Source organism: Anas platyrhynchos, chromosome 1 (assembly GCF_047663525.1).
Source record: "Anas platyrhynchos isolate ZD024472 breed Pekin duck chromosome 1, IASCAAS_PekinDuck_T2T, whole genome shotgun sequence".
Taxonomy (NCBI): domain Eukaryota; kingdom Metazoa; phylum Chordata; class Aves; order Anseriformes; family Anatidae; genus Anas; species Anas platyrhynchos.
In genome coordinates, this window is record NC_092587.1 from 80,328,963 (window position 1) to 80,353,707 (window position 24,745).

The following is a 24,745-nucleotide window of genomic DNA, read 5'->3' on the forward strand; positions in this document are numbered from 1 at the left end:
TGTGATGAGATTTCAGCAAGCTACACTGTCCTGTGGAGAACAGGCAATTACCCCAATCCAACTTGTTTCTTCACTGGTTCCATTCCCAAAGCCCTGTGCCTCGGTTTCCTGACAAGTGAAAGCATTAGCTGTTACCACCCCCATGTGCTCTGCTGAGAGTAGGGCAGGGAGGTGGACCTGTTTGTGGGAGGTGATTGATTACTAATGTCTTATTGCTGTTGTTGTCATATATACTGAGCAGATGTTGTGTTATTTTCAATCTTTCCACTAAGCTGACAATTTAGGTCACACCAAGTTAGACCATGGCTAGACCATTTTGCCACAGAACTACCCAATGTAAGCAGATTGCCTTGCAATTTTCTTGCAGTTGGAACTCCACTCACTCAGGTTACTGCCAGAGTATCTAACCAGAATCTCAGATGGATTTTGCAGCTTCTTAGCTTCACATTGCCTAAACTCCGTCATTATAAGTAACCAAGCCACAAAGTTAAGTGCTGGCTTGCTGATGTAAAACTAGGATTGCTGTGATAAGGTAAGTTCTGCGGAGAATGAACGCTGCCCAAAGCTGAGTCTGCTGACTGTGGTGGTTTTACTCAGGTGGACAGTCGAGCTCCACCACAGCTGCTCTCTTACTGCCCTTCCTCAAAGGGGAAGGAGAAGAATACGATGCAAAAGGCTCAAGGGTTGAGATAAGGATGGGGAGATCACTCAAAAATTATCATGATAGGCAAAACAGACTCAAAGTAGGGAGATTAGTAAAATTTATTGCCTATTACTAACAAGCTAGAGAAGTGAGAAACAGAGGAAACAAAAAAAAAAACACCTTTCCCCCATCCACCCTCTTCCACCTCCTCCCCCGGAGCAGCACAGGGGAACAGGGAATGGGGGCTGCAGTCAGTCCCTAACACCTTGTCTCCACTGCTCCTTCACAGTCACTCCCTGCCCCTGCTCCCCGTGGGGTCCCTCCCACGGGATGCCATCCTTCCCCAGCTGAGCCTGTGGGAGCTGCCCACAGGCAGCAGCTCTTCAAGAACTGCTCCCACACGGCTCCATCCCAGGGGGTCCATCCCCCAAGAGCAAACTGCTCCAGCACTGGTCCCCCATGGGTGGCAGCTCCCCCCAGACCCCTGCTCTTGTGTGGGCTCCTCTCCACGGGCTGCAGCTCCAGCCTGGGGCCTGCTCCACCGGGGGCTCCTCCATGGGCTGCGGCATGGAGATCTGCTCCATGTGGGACCCATGGGTGCAGGGGGACAGCCTGCTCCACCAGGGGCCTCTCTCTCCACAGGCTGCGGGAGAACTTTTTATTTTGTTTTGTGTTTTGTTTTTGTTTGTTTTCCCATTTCTTAAATCTGCTCTCACAGAGGTACAAAAAGCATTGCTTATTGTCTCAGTTCTGAGCAGCGGCAGGTCCCTTTAGAGCTGGCTGAAGCTGGCCCTTATCTAACATGGGTCAGATTCTGGATTCTTCTCACAGAAGCCACCCTTGCAGCCCCCTGCTACCAAAACCTTACCAATACACTGATGAACATGGTTTTGTGCTAGATGTAGCACAATGGGATGGTGGAGACCCCTCAGTTATCCTGGACACTTACTTTATTCTAAGCACACCACTTCCTGTAATACTGGATCAGACCATCTGACAACCTGACCAGTTATCCTTCTGACAACTCATAGAAACTCTCCTCCCCTCCCAACATCAGTTAGTGAGCAATATTTTCAGCCTCCAAGGTCACAGAATCAGATAATGGTTTGGGCTGGAAGGGACATTAAAGATCATCTAGTTCCAACCCCTCTGCCATGGGCCCCATCCAGCCTATCCTTGAACACCTCCAGGGATGGAGCATCCACAGCTTCTCTGGGCAACCTGTTTCTGTGCCTCACCACCCTCATAGTGCATGATTTATTCCTTATATCTAATCTCAACCTACCCTACTCCTTGTCCAGCCCCTTGATCATATTAATGGCTCTCCTCTGGACTCATTCTATTACTTCCATGTCCTTCTTACACTGGGAGCCCCAGAGCTGAAGACGGTACTGCAGGTGAGGCCTCACAAGAGCGGAGTAGAGGGGAAGAATCAACTCCCTCGACCTGCTGACCTCTCCTCTGTTGATGCAGCCCAGGATACAGTTGGCTTTCTGGGCTGCAAGCACACATTGCTGACTCATGTTGACTTCTCATCAGCCAACACCCCAGGTCCTTCTCATCAGGGCTGCTTTCAATTCATTCTTTGCCCAGCCTGTATTTGTTCTGGGGATTGCCCCAGCCCAGATGTACAACCTTGTTGGTCTTGTTGAACCTCATGAGATTTGCACAGGCCCACCTCTCAAGTCTGTCCAGGTCCTTCTGGATGACATTTCTTCCCTCCAGCGTGTTAACTGCATTATACAGCTTGGTGTCATTGGCAAACTTGCTGAGGGTGCACTCAATCCCACTGCCCATGACACCAACAAAGATGTTAAACAGTGCTGGTCCCATCAATGGCCACTGAGGAACACCACTCGGTACTGCAGACATTGAGCTGTTGACCGCAACTCTTTGAGTGTGACCATCCAGCCAATCCTTACCAACTGAGTGGTCCATCCATCAAATCCATCTCTCCAATTTAGAGACAAGGATATCATGGGAGCCAGTTTCAAATGCTTTGCACAAGTCCAGGTAGATGATGTCAGTTGCTCTTCCCCTATCCCCCAGCGCTGTAACCCCATTATAGAAGGCCTCCACATTTGTCTGGCACAATCTGCCCTTAATGAAGCCATGTTGGCTTCATTCACCAATCAAATCCGTATTTTCCATGTGCCTTAGCATAGTTTGAAGGAGAAACTGATCCATGATCTTGCCAGGAACAGAGGCAGCCTGACTGGCCTGTAGTTTCTGAGTTTTCCTTTTTCCCCTTTTTGAAAATGGGGATTATATTTCCCCTCTTTCAGTCAGCGGGAACTTCACTGGACTGCCATGACTTTTCAAATATGATGGATAGTGGCTTAGCAACTACATCCGCCAGCTCCCTCCGGACCTGTGGATGTATCTCATCAGGTCCCATGGACTTGTACACTTTCAGGTTCCTTAGATAGTCTCGAACATGATCTTCTCCTACAGTGGGCAGTTCATAATTCTTCCAGTCCCTGCCTTTGCCTTCTGGGGCCCAGGCCAAATCAATCATCTACAGCACAGAGACAGGGCTGGGGAGTGTTTCTCCACCCCCTGTTGACTTGCTTTTCCTTGTATCTTGCCCACATTTTGTAAGCTGCCCCCTGCTTACCAAACTTACTGTCCAGTTCATGGTCTCTCCAATGCAAACAGCAGCCTCGGATCAGCACAAAGAGATTCCTCAAAGCTCTAGAGTCAACAGTTGTCATCAGCTGGCATCAGCAGATCCACTTCACTGATACAGAGGAGCCCCTCTAACCCTGTAAAGATCTACTAGAACAGGAGGCAGAATTGTCTCAGGCATCAGAGTAAGGCAACACACAGCTCAAATACAAACAGCTGTGAACACATTATGAACAAGCCCCCAGACCAATCCAACTAACCCAAAGTGAAACCCCAATAACATATGCAATTCTTTCCCTGCAAAGAGGATAAGAAAGAGACAAAGAACCACATGTGGCAGATCTGAGTCAGGGCACCGGAAAATGCTCAGACACCATAACGATTAAGGCAATCTAGGAACCTAGACAAAATAGACTGGTTTTCTGTTCTCTTTCTCTTTTTTCCTCTCCTCTACTTAATGTGGTCCACCTCTTTCTCATTGTGACTGACTTTATTTATTTGTCCAGGAATTCATGTTTCTATTGCATTTAAATAAGGGGTCAGATTATGTACTTACAAGAAAAATGTCAAACCTCTAAAAGCCACTGAAGTTGATATAAAACTGCCTTTGACTATCATAGGACCAAAATCCTTCCTTGCTGAGGAACTATCCCAGTTACAGAGGGAGCAGGGATCAGCACCTGGTTAACTGGGCTATTTAATCCCCTCTTTTGGTTTTAACTTCAGCAGGTTGAAACAAGATGCTCACATGTTTTCTCCATGTAAGAGATTTTAAAGCAAAGAAGAGAAAGTGATATAGAACAGCCTGATTCTGAGCATTTTCATTTCCTCCTGTTTCATGATGCTAGGAGACTGCTGTTCAGTAGGCTGCCAGCAGACCTTGGCATTTCCATGACTGCATCATTCAGCACTGTGAGGGTCATTTTTAGGTTCTCCAAGTGGCTGTTTCAAGTCATTGGGGTGTCAATACCTGAAAGACACATTCAGAGGACAGGTGTTGAATTCTGTGGTTGGTGTACACCTATTCTCTGGGGATCAAATCACAGAGAAGGAGTGCTCCAGTTCCTCATACAACAGGAGCAGACCTTAATTACCAGGCTTTGCTAGGAACATGCCAGCGAATAAGCTGCTCTGGCTGCAGAGCACCACTACTGCCTTGTCCTCATAGTAGGTGCAGCTGGTGGACAGATCAGAGATCAAACCTCCAGATGGGGCCAGCACATGGGTTTGCAGAGCGTGTGGGTACTGATAGAAACTGAAATCTTCAGTGGTTTGTGTTAACGTGCTGTCTGTGAACTGTGGTGACTGAGGAAAGATGAACTACATCCTGCTCGACCATTTTTGCCACAGATGTGGGGATTACTGGCAGCTGCAGTAAGTGAAGACAGACAGCTGAGGTGTTAACCATGTCAGAGGGCCCTGCTGGATCCCAAATCAACACCTGTATGTTTGCACCAAAAACATGCAACACTCTGCAAGGTTATTTTGCATCTGCAGGCGCTTTAACGCTATTAATAGATTGTTTTCAACTATAGTGAATCAATTCAGTCGTGAGTGGGGTTAAGAGAAGGTGTTCCCAGGCCTGTCTTAGCCCCTGTTTGCATGCAGTACACAGCTGAGGTTAGAACTGGAATTTTTTGCAAAATGTTGTTCCCAACAATCACAGCAGCTCCTCCTCCTCCTTCATGGCTAAATTGTGCCAGGGAAGCGTTACTATATTGTCACAGAACAGTCTGAGTGTCTGCAGTTCTTTTGCCATGATTCTGTGGCTTTTCCTGATCTTATAGACAGGGAAGACACCCAGTCAGTAATTCAGTCCCTTTGCTGCCCACAAAGATGTGCTTCACTGCCTGGTGTGAGCTAGCTCTCCCTAGACAATCCGAAAAAAATGAACAAATATTTTTTACCTTTATACCACCACTAGCTGGTGTCAAAGCTATGCCCCGCTCCTCCACTGGATTCAATTCCTAGACAAATGACATCCAGCCGGAAAAAAAAAAAAAAAAAAAAAAAAAAAAAAAAAAAATGCTACTGCCTCTTACTGTTCTTCTCTTTGTCTCTTTTTCTTTCCATCTCAGTCACATCGGCCACCTAAATATTGTTAAACAAAAGCAGATAAATCTCTTTCTTCCGTCAGGCCCAGACAAAATCCACTTGCAGATCCCGTTCCACAGCACTGGGTTTCACGGGTTACCATTCAAATGTAGAGTGGGTGCCAGCCAGGGAGCCTCAGGCTCTAACACTTGCTAATCACTCATGAATGCATGTGCAACAGCCAGTCTTGGAGGAAAGCAGAGGGTGGACCGATGGGGGTGATGGTCAGGCAACAGGGGAGTCCCTGTCGCAACCTGTGACAGGTTTGAAAGAGCAGCACCCTTTTCAGTCATCCCAACATTTCTTGTAATCAGACACTTGTCTCATAGGTGATCTGCTCTTACGGGGACTTTCTGGAGCTTAAAAAATCTAGATGCCACAGAATTGGCACAGTGACACACTTGAGAAGTATGTGCTAACTAGAAGAGTGTGGTTCATGAGATGTATTAGGAACACAAAATTACTCACAGGCTGTGTGCCCATTTATGGCCTGCATGTATAATTACAGTCATCCACTTGGCACATGATCCTCATTAGTTCTGTTCTGATATGCATTAACAATTGTGAAAAACATGGGATCAGCCTCCGGTAAAAGATGTTGAAGAAAACAGGTGCCACAATACTCAGTGAACTCAAGAGAGCCTTCAACATGTGATCTATCTACCAGTTCAGTGCCCTGCTGACTGCAGGTTCCCACTAGCTATGGATTTGTGGAGACTTCCCACTGAGTGGGTTGTTCGAAATTGTTCCTATCAGAAAGGGGAAGAAGAGTAAAGAAACCTCAGGAAGAAAAGCTTCTGTTTCATTTCAAAGTGGAGTGTGTTTGGGGAAGAAAAGGCAAACTGCCTGATATAGAGCATCCTCTGGGAGGAGAGCATGGGAGGTGACTCATTTTGAAATTACGTAGGGCCTTTGTACAATGAAAAGCACAGGACTTGGTATTCCCCTCTAGTGGTGGAAATGCCATAAACTCAAAGAAAGTATCTGAAGACAGTGATCTCTGTCCCATTTGTTTTTAATAAGAGGACATCTAAGTGAGCCTGTAAGAACAACCGCACTATCACTAAAAGGAAGAGGTGTGAATTTGATCAGAGAATTTGATTTCTGTCTCCACGGGGGAGACAGAAATTCTATATTCCAGTTTATAGGCGCTGATAAGGAATGCTTCCTCAAACAAGTACTTACAACATAACTTCAACATTGTGTGCACGGCAGGCATGGGCACAAGAAAGGGCCGATGAACAGGCCCATCATACCTCAAGAAATCTGGGTTGGCGCACTAGCCTTCTTCCCACCTGATTCTGAAACTCAGGTTTTCCTGCCCGTGCAGGGAGTCTGTTGGTTTTATGCCGTGGCTCCTCTATCCCAGTCTGCCTCTCCACAGCTAACAAAGGGCCACATCACCCAGTAATTCTCAGGTGATTGAGAGACTGGGTTGCCACTGCAAAGGAGAAGCTTTGTCCTTTTCTTGACCTGCTCCCCCAAAGAGCCAAGAGAAAGGAAAACCGTATTGTAATATGAATGAAGGTCTAATTTTTGTTATTCTTTCTTGGCTGCCTTCCCTTCCACAAACACGGCATCCTGAGACCAGACTGTGAGCTGTGACCAAGCCACGGGGGGGCAGGCTGTCTGGAGCCAAGAGCTCGGTGAGTACTGAGGGCTGCAGGGCAGGATTATTTTTCCAAAATTTAACTTGAGAATTCAATGTAAAAAAAATATCATAGGTGCCTGCTCGCAAGAAATGCCAGGCGAGCTCAGCAGAATACAAGGGAGGGATTTCTACCTGCCTTCCCCTTCCATGCACATGACTGACTGAGGGTGATGGCACCCAAAGAAACCTCTGAGGAGCAACAGGGCCCAGGCCGTGGCCCCCTGTTAACCACTGCCAGCTTGCTGAACACCATGAATGTGAGCAGAACAATACAGGAACTCTCATGACACTTCACAGTATTCACCAAAACACAACTGCCCCGTGTTTAAGTTAGCAACAGGAAGACAGAAGAGTACCTATCCTATATAAAATTTGAAACTACCTCTACTAGTATAACATTAACCTGCTGGTGAAAATGAGCTTAGCAGTGCTCTGAGGTAGGAACCCATGGCATTTCTGATCTAGTGGTATAAGATCCAGAGCTGGATATACACTACCAGTCATCTGCTTCTTCCCCAGCTCCAATATAAGTTTGTATCACTTCAGTGCCAGTTTGAGCTCCAGCCCTCTGAAGGCAGAGATTGCACTGACACTAACAGGGCCTCCTTCACAAAAGGAACTTGCAGGATGAAAACATCTTTCAGCCTTGGTCCTGTCTCATGTGTACTTAGGCCAAGAGGCCAAGACTGCTTTTAGACCTGAGCTTCTATCTCTACTCTGGAAGGACTATGGAAAAGGTTCATTAGGACATGCTTCAGCCCAGTGCCTGGTTATGTTCACTGCCATATGCATAATAAAGCAACTTATGCTCACTTGACAAAAGCTCCAAAATATTTGGCACATCATAAACTGAGAACTACCAAACTGGAGAGTGGCCACAGGATGAAGAGGGAGGGGGGTCACAACTTTTAGCTTAAGAACAAATCACTGCTGCTACTTCACCCTGTGGGGAAGAATAGGACTAAATCAGATCTGTATCATGTTGCTGTTCCTGCTGAAAACAGCAACAAAAAGAAACATGAGTGGAAACACGCTTCTGTTTTAGGAGACATTCTCAGCAGGTATTTTTTAAATACACGTCAGCTCTACATATTCATGGGTAGTATATCCACTTTGCAGGCTGATGTTGTCACATGGCAAATGTCCCTGACCCAGTACCTTGGGAAGCTACTCAAACATATACATCTTGCTTCCTATAGCATCCTATGTGCCTGTGAGACTTATGGATTTACCTTCCCAAGGCATTTTTATGTCTACAATTTATTTTGGGGAAAACAACTGGATTTCTTTACATTAAAAAAAATGTAAAAAAAATCCGTCTTTAGATGGTATGATTTTATACACTCACACAAGCTTCATTTATCCCACAGAGACATTTCAAAAGATATGCCTCATAATCTGGTAAGAGGTATGGTTGGGGAGAAGGAGAAAATTGTTGTCACTAGAGCGGGATATATGGAACAGAAAATAGATAGGATAGTTCAAGCATAAAAAAAAAAGCAAAGGAAATGGAAGACAAAGGAGATGAGAAAATCAAAAGATGAACAAAGGCAAATGGAAAAGGATGGGTAAATGAAATCAGTTCTATGCAGGCTACAAAGCAGGTCTGTCTCTTGGAGAAAAACAGCTCAACACCAAAAAATTGCAAACCATGAGCAGTTCAGCTGCATTTTGCAACACACACACGCACACCAAGGGAAGATGGGATCTGATGGCGGAGGTAGTGTTACTCCATCTGTAAAAATGTTAGTCCTGCTGTAGTTGTTCCTAGACAAGCTGTGTCACCTCTCTTGACTCAGTCTGCAGCCTGTGAGATGGCCAAGAGTGCTTCCTGCAACCTCTCACTAGTGGGCACCATCGTCTCCAGACAGTAGTCCTTGTCAATAAATACCAGAATAGTGTTTATTATTTCACTTGATGTGCACTGTAGAGGCAAACATGGAGCTCCTCAAACTGTCATTGCCAAGAAACAATCAAACAAATGATTTGGCTTGCAAATACAGCTCCCTTGACCACAGAATCCTGTGTTTTTCTCTGTCTTTGCAATGGGTTGTTGCAATGAAGTCAAACACTACCTTGCAGGTAGAGTGCATATCTCCAGGGAAGCCCTATCAGCACAGGGACCATGCAGATCAGTGGCTATCACTTCTACAACATACTACTGAGTGACCATTCTGCATGTCTGACAGAGAAACCCTTCCTGTGCATGCATGGGCTGATTATTGCCCATGGCAATGAGCAAGCAACCTGCATGAAATATAGAGCTGCAAGAACAGGGCAAGAGCCCAAGAGCAGCAAAGAGCCGGGAGCAGCAAAGGCACCCCAGTGTGAGCTCCTCAAAGTAAGCTCATCAGTCCCAGCAATTCCCAGCAGCTGACCAGTGGCACAAGAGAAAGTGGGCTTAGGGTAACACCTGGGGCTCATTTCTCATGATGACTCAACTGGGGTGGAGGAGATATATGGAAGGAAAGGAGATCTGTTTCTATCATCTCTAGAAGATTATTAACAGTGCAGTAATCTAGCAACTATTCCCCCTTCCTTTGGGTACAGGTAGGTGCCTGTGTCCTGTTTCTTTCACTGGGTGAGATAGGGAATTTTATGTGTCATGTGCCTTCATGTTTACCTTTCCATAGAGTTTTTCCAGGTTTTATAATTCCTGGGCAATGAGATCCTCCTAATAAGCTTTTAATTCCCTTAAGGGAAGTGGTAATAGTTTATTTATGGGGTGGTGGTTGTTGTTGTTGGGGTAGGAAGGAGGAAGTAGCTTAGCTTCTCTGAGCAGACTAGGCCTTGGCTTTAAGTGCGTAAGACCTATAAGGCTCTTTTGTAGGTGTACGGCCCTCAGCTCCATAATTCCCGTGTTTTCCTGGTGTGTAGTAAAACCAAACTTTTTTATAAGCTCTGACTTCTTAAAGAAGCTAGGAAAAAAAGTGGCAAATGGTTGAGGAAAGAAGCTTGAGAAGTACATCTGTATCCCTGCAAGGCAGGCCCGCCTTCCCCAGCCTCGGGTTAGCAGCTGAAAGAGCTGGGGAGCAGCTTATCTTTCCTGGAGCCCCCTTCCCCGCAGCACAGGGTGGGCGCTCAGGGGAGTCGCCCCCTCCCCTGCCCCCAGTCCGCATTGACCGGCGGGGCGGCGGAGCGCTTATCTGCCGGCCGCGATCTGCAATGCAGACACCGACAGCCCCCGCATGCCCCGGGGGGAGGCTCCTGCCTCGCCTCCATTCTTCCCCCTTGGGTGGGGGGCGTAGGTGGGGAGAAGGAGTGTGAAACGTGGGGGCGGGGGTGCCTGCCCTGCCCGCCCGGGCCCCGAGGTGGGAGCAGGGTCCCCGCAGGAAGGGCTGAGCGCCCCCCGGAGCCACTCCCCCCCAATCAACCGGCTTTTAACATGACAATGGCCGTGACCGTCCCTTCCAGCCGAGGCCGGCCTGGGGAGGACATAAAGCACCCCCCGGCTCCGCCTAATGGGGTATCGGCATGCGGCAGGCGCCCGGGGCTGGGGGTGCGGGCCCGGCCATGAGCGCCCACCTGGCCATGCCGCCCTACACGCCCCTCGCCGGCGCCCTCAGGTACGGCCACTACTGCTGGCCCTCCGGCACCATGGACGGCGCGGCCGCCGAGGAGGCCCCGGTAGACCTGCTGGCCCTGCCCGCCGAGCAGAGGACGCCCAGTCACCCAGGTACGGCCGGGGGGCGACCGCTTCGGGCAGGGGCCGGGCGAGGCCACCGCGTCCCGGCAGGGCATCCCTGGCTCCCGGCATCCGTGAGCCATTCGGGGAGCTGGGCGTCGACTTTGAGGTGTGAGCGCTCGCCGCTGCTTCCCTCCCCAGATGCCTCTCCAGCTTCCTCCAGCTCGGGGACGCTCGTCCAGTACACGCCGGACTCGGCCACCAGCCCCACCGCGGAGCGCCCGTCTCCACATCCCAGCTTCCAGGTCAAGGAGAAAGATGAGGGCGCAGCGAAGAAGGGCAAGAGCCGCACAGCCTTCTCCCAGGAGCAGCTGCAAACCCTGCACCAGCGGTTCCAGGTCCAGAAGTATCTCAGTCCCCATCAGATCCGGGAGCTGGCAGCGTCCCTGGGGCTCACCTACAAGCAGGTGAACGTCTTGCTCTGAGCAAAGTTGCACCCCCGTTGTGGAGTAATCTTGCTACCACAACCAATTGTTGTTTTGTTGTTTGCTTTTTTTTTTTTTTCTTAGATCCCCAGAGGAGTGTCTTTAATTATCTTATTTATCTGATTGCGTATATGAGAGAGTAGAGGGTGTGAAAACTTATGACTCAGTCTTCCTCTTACTTCCCGCACTATCCTCCCACTGTGTGCAGATGTTCGGAAATAAAGGGCAGTGCCACTTAGGTTACTGCTCTGTATCAGCATATGTTGTCTCTGATAAAATACAAAAAGACAGATATTTGGCACTACTTTTCTTATACGTAGTGGCACCCTCAGTCTTTCCTCAAGGAGGTGGTCTTTGCCTCGCCAGCTACTCGTGTGTGACTGAGGCCACGAGTCACTACTGAATCGGCACTGATCTCGTCACAGTAGTGAGGTGCTGCTGTACAAGCAATGTTTCGGCAGTTGTATTGTCTGGCCTGTCTTTCAGGAAGGGTTTTTGATATGTTGAGCATGAAAGATCCCGTGGTGGCCTGAGCAGTAAGTGTGCTAGGCTCAGTTTTAGTTCTACTGGCACCTAACGTTAGCTGCTGAAACTATGCACTGTATTAGGACCCAAGCAGAAACTATTATAGAAACTAATACGTTTTTAGGATATGTACTGAGATTCAAATAAGAATGAATTTCTAATATTCTATGTCCTCTTCACTTCCAGGTGAAAACATGGTTTCAGAACCAACGGATGAAGTTTAAACGTTGCCAGAAGGAGAGTCAGTGGGTGGAAAAAGGGATGTATTTATCACAGGTGAGAGAATTGCCCCTTTTGTTTGCTATATATATTTCCACTAGTCAGGGATCCTCTGTTCTGTGCTGAAAAGTGCATCATGTCTAAGAGTTGTATTTCTCATGTGTACAGAACAGGTTTACAGGTTTTACAGCAGCATCTATTTTAAACCTGCACTGGCAACTGAAATAATGTTATCCACTTATTTCCAGGTTAAGAATTGGCCAGAGAGGGCCACCAAGGCCTACTCATGCTGGCTTTCTTCCCAGCATGGTGATTTGGGGATTTCTAACTTTAGATCTTATGATCTCTGTTATTATAAATCTATAGCGGGGATGATGTGGACTGAACATAACTGATTTTGGAAAGGGTGGAAAGGAGGACGTATCCAAATCAATGGACACAGCTGGTGTGCCTGCTCTTAATTACTGAACAGCTATCTCTGTCTCCCCTAGAATGGGTTTCATCAAGCTTCATACCTGGATATGACCCCCACGTTTCACCAAGGATTCCCTGCTGGTGCCAACAGAAACCTTCAGGCTGTGACCAACATGCACCAAGCTTACAGCAGTGGCCAGACTTATGGGAATGGGCAGTGCCTGTACCCATTCATGGCTGTGGAGGACGAGGGGTTCTTCGGAAAAGGTGGGACAAGCTGCAACAGCCAGCAAGCCGTAGGTTTATTAACTCAGCAAATGAACTTCTATCATGGCTACCCTACTAGTGTGGATTATGATGGCCTGCAGTCAGAAGACACCTACAGCTTCCAGAGCACCTCTGATGGTATCATGCAGTTCTCAAGCTCTCCTGTACGGCATCAGTACCAGGCCCCTTGGCATACGCTGGAGACCCAGAGTGGTTATGAGTCTTAGACCAAAGTGTTTTTCTCCCTCTTCCTGTTTTCTGTCATGGGGTTTCTAGGATCTTGACTCAGAGATCCAATTTTTATTCCTTTCTTTTGCCCCCCCCTCAGTTCTGGCTTTTTACTCTTGGTGGGTCTTGGTACCCTGCTGTGTTTGGCTTCTCTTCTGTTTAAAAGAATTTGTGCATAGCTAACCCTTGGCCAAGGGGGTTTTGTGCGTAGATAATCCAAAACTGCATTCATGGAGGGGAATGTGCAATGCCACAGCCAGGAGCAGCAGAGATGGTGAAGGTTGATGTTTACTGTCCAAGACCTACTCTGCTGCCTCTTTAGCATGTGATTCTCTGATCCTTGCCCTGTGTTTTGCATCAGGATTTTGCTGGAGAAGACTTTTCTTGCACTTCTGCAAGAAATACCGGCTGTAACCCAGAATCTATCTTTCTGTCTTGCCTTTTGCTAATACCTCAGACAGCTGATAAGTTCATCTGGGTCCTCCCATTCTTCACTGAAAAGCTAAAAGATCATCTGATCTCAGATGGCTTTGATCCAAAGTTACTCTTCTCCTCCTGGAGAGGTCAGCATCTGCCTATTCCTTGCCTGGTACCTTCCTGTGTACATCAGGGGGATTGAGAGGAGGAGCAGAAGAAAGAGAAGTGGAGAAAAGTATTTCTGATAGTTGAAATGGAAACTTTCTCCATAGTTTCCAGAGCTGCTAACTTCTTTGTGCCTGTCAAATCATTCACAGTGAATCTCTGGAACTGTTCCTTTGCAGTTCAGATCTTGCCTTCCTTAATCTTTCTGCTGAGATACTGTTGGCTTGTCTCAACTTGAATATTGCAGAGGGTATCCCAAAGTGCCATTTCTGTGTGAGGTGGTGAGAACGGTTTTACTTATCTGTATGTCATGGTTCACTAGCACTTCATGAACACAGTGACAATACCATGTCAGTATTCTCAGGGGTAGAGATGGCCAGCTACTTAAAAGAATGCTAGGTGGTAGAATTGTAGAAGCCTGTCTGCCACTGCTCAAGAACACAAAATGAGCTGGCAAGAGTAAATTGTAAAAGCATAAATAATTTTTTGGTATTGTTGTCACTAGTGCACATTTTTTTTACTGCAATCCTGTATTTTAATGTATGCATGAGGATTGTATGTCATAGTTAAACTCACTGCAAGGGAGATGAATATTTGTTGTGTTCCAGTTTCATTTTTCTAAGTGTATTTTCTTGCAGTGATTTTGAGGATGTTCTTATGGTTATGTGCATGTTGTCTTTTATTATTTGGCATCTGCTTAATGTTTTTATAAACTTGTTTGAGTTGAAAATAAATGACTTTATTTTAATGCCTAAACAGTGTTACCAGCTTGCATCTTTCACCAGAACAGCGTTTTAAGGGAATGGTGGTTCTGTTCCTCTGGAAGTACTGGGGAAAGGAGGGAAAAATCCCATTGTGTTTGTCCCAGAAGTAGGAACCAGCAGCTGCTTAAAGGGAGTAAATCACAGAGTCATCAGCCTTGACTTCCATAAGCAGGTGTGTTGCCTAGTGCAAGGGGGACTCCAGGAGTAGGCAACTGGGTTGCTAGCAATGATTAAGAGTAACTTTAGGTATGAGGGATACTCAGTTCAGTTGGGAGTGAGAAAATGCATTTTGAGATTTCTATATCTCCTTGCTTCTGCTGCTCCAGGTATGGTCTAGAAGTACTGCCTTATTCAGGCTACAGCCCTCTGGGGATTCCTGTCCTAACCTTATGTATACCAAACTTGTAGATTATTTTTTTTTTTAATAGGAGTAACTGAATCCTGCCTTCAGCACTGAAACAGAACTTGATTCCTTCCCCTCTTTGCCTTGAGACTATTTCTTGCTGCTTAGCAACTGGGAGCTGGTACACATGGGGCTCTTGCACTAGAGCAGCATCAGCAACCAGCAGTTTAGAGGCTCACTGACCCTCTTCCTGCTCAGTGAGTTTCAGCTGGCTGTTGAGCATTACCTTTCCTACATGCTTATTAGCTCAAACATCTGCAAAACCATCTGTGGCTGAGGTATGCAAGCCTTCATGGGTAGTAGTGCTAAGGAGAGGAAAAAAAAAGCACTGGTTTGTCTTCAAACCCTTAGGTTACTGCTGTATTAATACAGGCAAGCTCCTGTTAATGGCCATAGTTTAAACTAGCAAAAGCGGTATGTTTGGGTTCAACTCCAGGCTCTTTAATTTACAATATACCACAGATGCTTTTCATCTGTCTGAAGGGTAGTTCAATATGTATTCCCACTGAGCACAGGAGGGTAAAATGGCAGCTGACTGCTCAGATTGCCACAGGTCCTTTGCTGCATAGAACCTGCTTGCTTGTATAGATGCCAAAGCATGTGTAATTTCCTTTTGCAATGCTGTAAGACTCTGCTTCCAGGGCATGAAGTAGGATATGTGCAGAAAGGTGAGGGATTGGGCACTTGAGGCTGTAGGGGAAGAAAGGCTGACTTGTATGCGTATGAGCTGCTGACCTTCAACAGCAGAAAAAGGGAAGTCTGGCCAGCAAGGAGAAATAGCAGGCTTATACTGCTCCCTGTACGTGTATTACAAAATGGATCCTTACAGGTCTGACTTGTGTCTTGTATTCTAACATGTTTAGATGAACTCTGGATACTGCTCTAGCAGCAGTGCTAGTTTCAATGACAGCATTGCTTGAAAGAACAGAAAACCGTGCATCTGTAAAAGTCCTAGCTACCAAACCAGTTGCATTTCACCTTTATTTTTCTTAATTACTATTTTTTAAGGTGCAAACCTGAGGCCTAAGAAATATACACGATACATAAGTCTTTGTAGAAAGATAGCAGAGAATACTTGCTACAAATTTACCTGTGTTGTTTTAGTATGTTTTTCTTCCATGTTTCTGCCCCAAGGGTAAGGAGGTGAGGGTGCTAGTAGGCAAATAATTGCTGGTAGATGTCCTGCAGAAATAGGTAAGATTGTTCTCAACACACCTATTGCTTAAATAGCTTTGGGGCTGTTTGCTCTGCATGCTGTGGTTTAGTTACTGCATTTACCTTGGAATTGTTCTGCAGAAATGGAGTGTTCCTTCATGGGTACATTATTCCCTTGGTTGCTCAGCCCCCAGGCCGCGTGCAGGTTTGGCAAGTGCACGTAGTTGCAGAGCTAGAGGGAAGATGCAAAGTGGCTGTTGGAATTCTGGAATGTGGGCTGGGAAGGACCAAGGATCAGGTAGCTGTGGAATGACACTGGACTTGGTCTTTTCATGCTGCTGGAGGTCTGTTACCTTGACATGCTTGAGTTACCCCAACTTGTGAAACAGCTGCACAGGTAATTGCAGCACTACTACCAAAAGTAGTGGAGATACAACTAATCCCTTGAGACTGGTATTTCCTAGCAGGTTTATAGTAGCTCTTCAAAGGAAGTAAGTGCATATCAAAAAAAAAAAAGCCTTATCTTTGTGGGATGCATTACATCTCTGCTAGCACTGCCACATCTTCTTGTGGCTGTGCTGTGAAAATGTGATTTCTGCAAACATGATTTGCTTGCTAGCAAATCTTACTAGGATCCAGCTGTAAGCTCACATGGAGTATTGAGAACATTCTCACCTGTTTCTGCAGGACACATACCAACAAATATCTGGCTGCTGGCATCCTCACTTCCATGTTAAGCTTGATACGTATTACAGCATGTGGGGTAAGCTGCACTTTCAGAATCTCTGCAGGTCAATGCTCTAGTTTGTTGAATCCCATCCAAACTGAACAAATTAAATCTAGTGCAAGCTATGTAGGCTAGGTTTTATCTCCTAATTTACTGGGTCCCAGCCTTAGCTGTCCTATAGGCAAAATAACAAGTAGGTAGTGTGGTGCAAGCAACCTCATTCCTTGCTCTCTCTGTCAATGTGGCCTGCAGCTATGTTTTACAAGCTACATATTTCTTCTGAGTGGCCCATGAGCAAGGGCTCACAGCCCTAGTTATCTCTGCAGTGCAGATAAAAGGTGTGACCTTTAATAGGTTCTTCCCTGCAGGCATTAGTAAGTGTTATATTTAGTCATCCAACTACCCTGCATGACTCAAACACTGAGCTACCATAACTTTGGAAATTTTCAGTAAAGCGTTGGCACACATCTCTTGCTTGGCCTATCATAACTAGCCAAAAGCATCTTAACCAATACCAAGCAGGTCAAGAGGCACAAAGGACCCAAAATCATGGCACTGAGCTTAAAAGCTTTTCCTTTCTTGTAAGGGCCACATTACCTTCATGCCTCCAAAGTTTTGAAGAGCACCCTCGTGTCATACCTGTGAATTTCTTTCATAAAAACAAGACTAGAATTAATTTCTCATGTTTAATGAGAAATACCCTGCTCGTGCACAGGGTATGTCTCCAGCTGCTGGGCTGTATCTGAATCACTAAATCTTTTAAATATCACAACACTGGCACTGCTGCCTGGGCTGAGCACTAAGACGCAGGCAAGTGAACCATTGCCAGATAATGAGGAAAGACTCAACTTTTTCACCTACAACTGTGTTTATTAGGATGACATGGAAAGGTTGCAGATAATATTCAGGGTAACTGCAAAGGAGCTGATAACTGATGTTATTGTACCGTGCCTTGAGATGTTAACCAGCATCTTAAAGCTGGCTTTCAGTTAAGCAGACCCAATTGATCCCCACCCTTCTGATGGTGTAGTGGTTGAAAGAACAAGTCTTTCTTGAGCAAAAGCACTTGGTGGGAGCAGGACAGGTGTGGGGCGTGGGACTGTGCTTCAAAATGAAATGAAATGATCTGAGTCAAAATCGATCTTCCAGAAGGCCCTATTTTTTCCAATTCACCCAGTTTACAGTACACAGCCCTATAAAAAGTGTAGCCCTGCATACGGTGTAGCTGTACAACTCAAAGGGTCAGAGAGTGGCTACATGAGGGAATGGAGGTAGGAACAAACAACTGTGAGGCATAGAAAAGCAAAACAGCAGATGGCCACACATACTATTCCAGTCTCAGACAACAAGTACTTTCATCTTATACTCATTTTCTTAACCATGACAGCTATTTCACATTAAGATAAAGTCATTTTTATCAGAGTCTGAGAGAAAACCTTTGATTCAGGGAAGTGGGACCCTGCTATTAAATATACTTTGATACACACATCTGTTTTTAGGTACTTAGATATCCATGCAGTATTAAAGTTAGAAATGATAGTACCACCGTGTCTTAGTCTTATTATGAAATATTGCTGGGTAGGAGAGATTTTTAAAGTAGGTGGGAGTTACCTTTCTGTCCCTCTGATTCTAGATATCTGGTCTTGCCAAGAACCATGAAGCTGATCCACTGATAAAAAAGGAAAAATATCTGTTTATAGTTTCAGATTCAAATCAGTAATAACAATAGAATATGGTTGCTATGGCTATTTCTTCTCCATCTGGGTTTCATTGCCTGGTTATAAAGAGAAAAAAATGCAGAAAAACACATAATCCACCTGAAAAAAGTATTTTATTTTCCAAATTAAATGCACTTTTATTTTTTCTCAAGAGGAAACAAGGAAAGATAGAAGAATGAGCTTATTTATCATTTTGATGCTTATAAGATCATCTCAATACCCTCTCTGCAAGCAGCTTGTCAAATCTCCCTTCATTATGCATTTCTTCACTCCTATGACTTGTGGCTAACCTACAGAACTGGTGGTCTAACCATCAGATGGATGCCCGTTGTGTGACAACAGCTTATCCACTGTCACTGAAAAGTATGCGACTAGCACCTCTACAGACAGCCCACATCTTCGTGTGCTCTGTACAGTGATGTGTGTACATGAGGTCCCCAAAGGAATCTTTGCCTACTCTGAGATAAGGTTCTGAGGTCCATAATTTGGAAGACCTAGGAGACAGTCTAGTCAGCCAGACCTTGGGCATATGAGGTAAGGGAATTTGGCTATATTTGCCAATAAAGAACTGTGTGTGCGTGTGCATGTGTATGTGTAAACGCATATGAATGAAGGGCTATATGTATGCTTATGTGCTAGCACTTGTGTATCTGGGCATGCCTGCAGGCAAACGTTTAGATGCCAAAATTGGTTCTAGTTACATGATGCCCCTGAGTTGGAAATTACATGAATAATGAAGGAAGAGATGAGAATAAGATTTGCTTGCAAGGTACCCAAGTTCCCCACACACACAATGCTTAGGAATGATAGAGATGGTAGCCAGCAGTGGTTGGGAATGATGCCCCCATGGGCGCTGCGTGGTGAAAGTTACAGCCATCACCTGTCTTTGTGCCCGGATATTCCACACTGCCAGGACAGCTGTGATAAAAGTCTACTTTGTGCTGGGCAATGAAGCCCACCGTCTGCTGGACGCTGCAGGTGCCCCCACCTTTGCCAAAGACTCCTCCATCCTCGCTGGTCACAATCGCGTAAGCGTTCTGCCCTGCTCCGTAGTGCTGGCGGGGAGAAGACACTGTTTGGATGTTGCTGGCTGTATTGATTGGGTAGCCCTGGTGGAATTTTGGGTGCACATCCAGGTAAGTACTTGGTTGGAAGCTGTTCTGAAAAGGAAAGACAGTGAATCAAAACACAACATCTTGCACTGGTGTCCACAGACATGACACAGAATCACAGAATCATAGAATGGTTCAGAAGGAATCTTAAAAATCATCTAGTTCCAACACCCTTGCCATGGGCACAGACACCTTCCACTAGAGGGACTTCTGTCCCTTCGCATTTCACATTGTTTCTTGATCAGCAGCAGTGGGATGGCAGGGCAAGAAGATTCATGTCCATCTCCATAGCTCTGGTATGGATATGCAGTCAAATGCAATATTTAATATGCAATATTTAAGGAACACAATCATTCTCTGGAAGCATTTAAGTAGCACAGTCAGCCCATTGCCAGGCTACCAACAGGACATTGGAGAGCCGTGCCAAGTCTGTGCCTCTGTGCAAACCAGAAGGCATGGTGTGTTGTACCTGTACCTATATGGTTACATTGCCCATGTGTTCTTACTTGCGTGAGGCACTGAGCCCGAGCAGTCCACAGGATATGCTTCTGGCACCTTTTCAGCTTCATCCTCCTGTTCTGGAACCAAGTCTTCACCTAGATGGGGAAGGAAGACCAGAGAAAATATCAGCAAAGAGGGAGTAGTGACTGTTATCAGATTTACAAGCAGCAAAGAATCAGGGGAGAGTGGTCAGATGGCATAGATATATGGGGAGCAGCAGACAAAGCCCTTTAAGTGTTCCCTGGGGTTATTGCCAAGGGAGATGTCTGTCTAGCAGCCTCAGCAGGTGGCTAGTGCATCTGCATGTGGGCAGGGGGTGGAGGGGGCGGCATTATAGCCCTGTGTCAGTCACAGTTGTGACATACAAACTCATTGCAGTCACGGACAGCAATGACTGCTGCAAATTAAACCCACCCCTGTCTCCATAAGCCCCCTGCACTACAGGAAAATTTCTGAAACACTGTTTCTGCAGGAAACCAGTGGATAGGTGTGAGCAAAGTGAAACACTTGCTTCTTGTATCCCGTAGTTTCAGAATTCAAAGCTCCTAGCAAGGGTGAATTCCAGACCATTTTCCCCCAGGGCTGTGTCTGGGCTCTGAGAGCAGCCTTTGCAAGGATGTTGATTGAAGGAAATAGCAGACTGTCCCGCCAGCCCTGTCCCTGACAGAACCAGTTCAGTATGTGGGTGCCTGCATGTGCATATACAATGCATATATGAATATTTTAGTCCCAGGGCATCCAGGGACATCCAGGCCACCGTGCCTAGTTCTGATATCCAAATGCCAGGCAGAGTTTGGAGTTGTAACTTCATGTAATTGTATGGTTATTTTTTCTTTGTACCAAACAGCATATTGATAAATGCATTTGTAATTCTACTGCAAGTGTTGGCAGCAGTCCCCTTAAGCGACCCCTCACTGGGGAGGCCCAGGTCAGGTGCCACTGACTCTCCTGTCCCCCAGAAGTGCTTCAGATATCTGGGGACAAATAGGCAGGGCAGTGACTGGTATGTAGCACCTTTGCCTCTGCCCTCTGCTGGCGACTTGCTTTTCCATCCTGCCACTGCTTTATGTGACTATTCAGCCACTGTGTAACTGATATACCATGGGTCAAAGCCTCCACGTTCACCTGCTGGTAGGTGAGCCCCAGGGCCACTGCCAGTTCCCGGATCTGATGGGGGCTGAGGTACTTCTGGGCCTGGAACCGCTGGTGCAGGGTTTGCAGCTGCTCCTCGGAGAAGGCTGTGCGGCTCTTGCCCTTCTTGACTGTCCCCATGACATCTTCTCTGCCTTTCTGAGGCTTAGCAGTAGGTTGTGGGGATGAGGATGCTGAATGTGGACTGGTGGCTGAGTCTGGCATGAACTGGCTGAAATTCCCAGAACTGGAGGAAGCCGGAGAAATTTCTAGAAATAAAAAGAGAGTGGCAGAAGGTATATAAGACATAATGTACAGCTGAACGGATATGAGCGCACTCCCTACGTGTTATGGCATGAGATCAGCACTCCTTGTCTACCTGAAAGAAGCCTGCTTCAGGCAAAGGTCTGTGTCACACATCTACCTTCATGGATCTGTGAGAACAGAGAAGCCTACTGACAGTGAGCAGTTTTCCAGCTCAGACTTCCAGGATTTCCACAGTTCCCTTTCATCAGGTGAAAAAGCCAGGGCACAGAAGAGAGAATGCTGCACATTGGCTCACAGTGTAATTATTCTCCTTCAAAAGGCCCCAGTAATTTTTCAGATTCAGGTGGTTTAAAGAAGTCTAGTCATGACTGTACATAGAGATTTGGGTTGGTAACTGGCCTCCCCAAAACTGTCTGCCCAGGAATCTCACAGCACTTGATAGGCAAAGAAATCTCCATTCCCAGGGTGTATGTTGGGGCAGAACAGTCAATGCTTACAGCGAGGGGGGGTTTACAGGTGGAGAGTATCAGAGCCAGACCTTGGATATTATATCACTCCAGTGACTCCCACTGACAGGCTGTCTCAGTGCTGGAAACAAATGTGCAGATGAAGATATTTGGGAAGCCTTATGCCAAGAACAAAGGAGAGAGATTTGACACAGAGATGGGGTAGGAGAAAGGAAAAGTGAGCATGTGAGACAGGGGAGAAGACTCAGAAACCCTGTACTGGGGACACTGGGGACAAAATTCAAAAGTGCGGAGGAAGCTGTCTCAGCCCCTTCTCATTTGTCCTGTTAAAAGTCCTAAGGGGGTCTCTGCTGAAGGACAAAGCTAAGATAAAGATCTAAAGGAAAAACTTCCTAAACAAGCTGGGCCACTTTTCTAGACAAAAGCTTCCAAGATGCAAAGTCATTCAGGCTGCCTGAATAGGAAAATGTTAACAAGAGAGATTACCCCCAGCATCTTTCTGTCAGGTGCCTGGTTGCTGAGGCCTGTGACAGGCTGAGATCTTCTCAAGACAATCCTGACTGTCTGTGAGGCCAGTCTTCCCCCTTCCCATACCTGCAAGGATAAATCTGTCCATTTCTCCTTCCTCCAGCAACTCCTCTACAAACCCTTCTGCATACCCCATGCCCTCTCTTCCTACTGACATTTCTGGAGAGAGGAGCTGCAGTGAATGTGCAGTGCAATTTTCAGTGCACAGCCTCTCTCCAGTAGCTCCCGATCTCCTTCCTAGCCATCTTGAGAGCTGTAACTTTGAATCCCATTGAGACATCCTCCTCATCCTCCTGAACACACATCTCAACCCAATCACTGATTACCTTCCTGAGGAATGGGCTCCTTGGCCTAAGCTGAGGTGTTACTAAGCAACACTAAAAATTTTCTGGGCTTCAGAAGGGAGGGCCATGTCTGTGGTATCTTTTCCCTTGATGCTCTCCTGGCAGAGACACAAGCTGTCCTCCCAGGGCCTGCCATTCCACAAACAGGCGTGGAACAGACACAAACACAAAAACTTAAGACAGGCACAACTTCCACAAGCCCTTGACTTTTATGTAGGCCTTCACTCCCCCAGCTGGCCTCTCTCTGAAGAAAGAAAGAACACTCACTGAAGGAGAGTGTTTGAACTCACTGAAGGAGAGTGTTTGAACCCAAGTAGCCACTAGCACCTCTGCCCAAGGCTGTAGCTCTCCATGGCATCTGACAGCTCGAAACACGCACTCTGAAAACTCACTCTTCTCTCTCACCCATTGCAAGAGTGTTACCCTGCTGACCACACAGTGAGGCTGCGTGAAGATCTGATTTTATCAGACTTTTATCAGCCATTGTGTTGCCACTCACCAGGGTGGGGAAGGAACAGAAAGCATAGAAAATGTCACTGAGGTGGAGAGAGGCTGGAACTTTTTTCAGAGAGGTAGAGACAAAGAGACAAGAGCACAGAAAGGTGAGGGGAATAGAGAGAGGAAAATGACAAACTGAAAGAAATGGAGAGGGACAATATTTGGTGTGAAGGGAGCAGATTTCCTGGCACAGTGATTCAGATCATAACTTGCCAAAGAACAAGTTTAATGAGCACACAAAGGGCGCAAGGAGTTTGTAAGAGGCCAGGGGACTCTCTAAACACAGCTACCTTTGGGATGTGTTGCTCCAAAGCACATGACAGCATTTGCCTAAAAAGAGGCCCAGATATTCCTTCCCTGATAGCCACAAATTCCACGACAACATGCCTTTGCACTGTCTTAGCCCGGAGCACAGAACTGCCTGTACCTGAAGTCCCTGGTGAGATTTAGGAAACCAGTTCACAGGCACCACTGAAACGCACTGTGTAGAGGTGAAGTGACAGCCAAAGGCCATCCTTCTCACCTGCCACATGGATTTTTGCCCAGCTCACATATAAGAAATCCAAGGCAAGGAGAAAAAAAAAAAAAAAAAAAAGATCTGCTCAAAGTGGTTACGCAAGTGGCTGAAGTGGGGCCACAGGTACCCTGACAGAAGCATCTTACCTGTTGTCTGCCTGTGCTGTCCTGCCTCTGGAGATGGACTGGCACTGGCTGCTGCTGCTGGCCCGGCCGAGACGGGGACATGTCCTGTGTCCCCTGCTGAGCTCCAGCAGAACTCCAGGTACCCCATGCCGGACCCGCCGGGGTAAGCCTGGTAGGGGGGCAGAGCCAGCTGAGCACACATGGGGGGGCAGGTGGAGGGGTGGTTCCCCTGCCTCCCAAGAGATGCCACCTCCGCTTAGGGGGCAGGTGTCACCGGCAAGCTGCGGTAGCCCCGAAGTATAGACAGGCAGATGCCTTTATAGCTCGCTGTCCCCTGCCTGGGACTGCAATATCTATCATCGTCGGCTTCTCGAGGCTCTTTGTCATGCTAAAGAGGGCTGATTGGTGGGGTGGGGACAGAACAAGGCAGAGGGAGGGGGAGGAGGGGGCACACATGGCATCAGGGCTAAAATATGTCCCCTATGAATTCTTCCCATTCTGCAGGTCCCTCAGTCACACCTGAGCAGGTCTGTGATCCAGAGCCCCAGAAAACCCCATCCTGTTTGGTTCTTTGGGATCAGCTTAAACCGTCCCATCACAAAATAATGCCATGAGGGTGGATGTCCTGTGGAAGAGAGCTGCTCACTACACTGGAAGAACAAACTCATCTCCACTGCAAGGAAGTGGATGGAAGGTGGATCTGGTGCTGGTCTGCAGTGCAAACCCAAGCCCAGGTTACAGTTTATGTGGGGGGGGGTCTGAGACCTTTGCTTTGGAGCTCACGCCACACTGGCATCCCCACAAGACACCCACACCCACAATGCCTCCTGACCTAAGCAGCACTTCCCAGACTCTCAGTGTAAGAGGCTCAGGGGTACAATCAGAAGATATTTTTTCACAATTATACGCAGGTAAGGAAAGGTTTAATACAGGTGAGGTCCACGGCTAACAGATTTGCTCCTCCATGGCCCTTCAAAGGCACATCCTTTTGGTTGCATAGTATTGTCTGTGGCCTTTGTCAGGCTGCCCCAGACTGGTTGGAGTAAAGATGAAGTGGGTTCTCTAAGGCAGTGTTAGCGGTTTGCTGACACATGGCTGATCCAAGGAAGACAGGCACCTGCAAAACT

The 24,745-nt window shown here is 46.8% G+C and overlaps 2 protein-coding genes across 3 annotated transcripts; one reads left to right on the forward strand and one right to left on the reverse strand.

Moving 5' to 3' along the window:
- Nucleotides 1–9,418: 9,418 nt before the first annotated feature.
- Nucleotides 9,419–14,117, forward strand: LOC101795050 (homeobox protein NANOG). Of its 2 annotated transcripts, none has more exons than XM_027449863.3 (5): nucleotides 9,419–9,566; nucleotides 10,583–10,692; nucleotides 10,843–11,108; nucleotides 11,838–11,927; nucleotides 12,362–14,117. In XM_027449863.3, the coding sequence occupies exons 2-5, from the start codon at nucleotides 10,614–10,616 to the stop codon at nucleotides 12,776–12,778; spliced, it is 852 nt and encodes a 283-aa protein (XP_027305664.1). In that variant the 5' UTR covers nucleotides 9,419–9,566; nucleotides 10,583–10,613; the 3' UTR covers nucleotides 12,779–14,117. The 2 variants fall into 2 exon arrangements, with proteins under 2 accessions (XP_027305664.1, XP_027305663.1); XM_027449862.3 differs by having other exon boundaries at nucleotides 9,426–9,566; nucleotides 10,500–10,692.
- Nucleotides 14,118–18,890: 4,773 nt separating this feature from the next.
- On the reverse strand, nucleotides 18,891–23,909 carry LOC101791705 (homeobox protein NANOG). Its single transcript, NM_001310412.1, is given in 4 exon segments — nucleotides 18,891–19,288; nucleotides 19,747–19,836; nucleotides 20,867–21,141; nucleotides 23,640–23,909. Coding segments are annotated over 4 exon segments (909 nt in total). The 5' UTR covers nucleotides 23,821–23,909; the 3' UTR covers nucleotides 18,891–18,925.
- Between the last annotated feature and the right edge of the window lie 836 nt (nucleotides 23,910–24,745).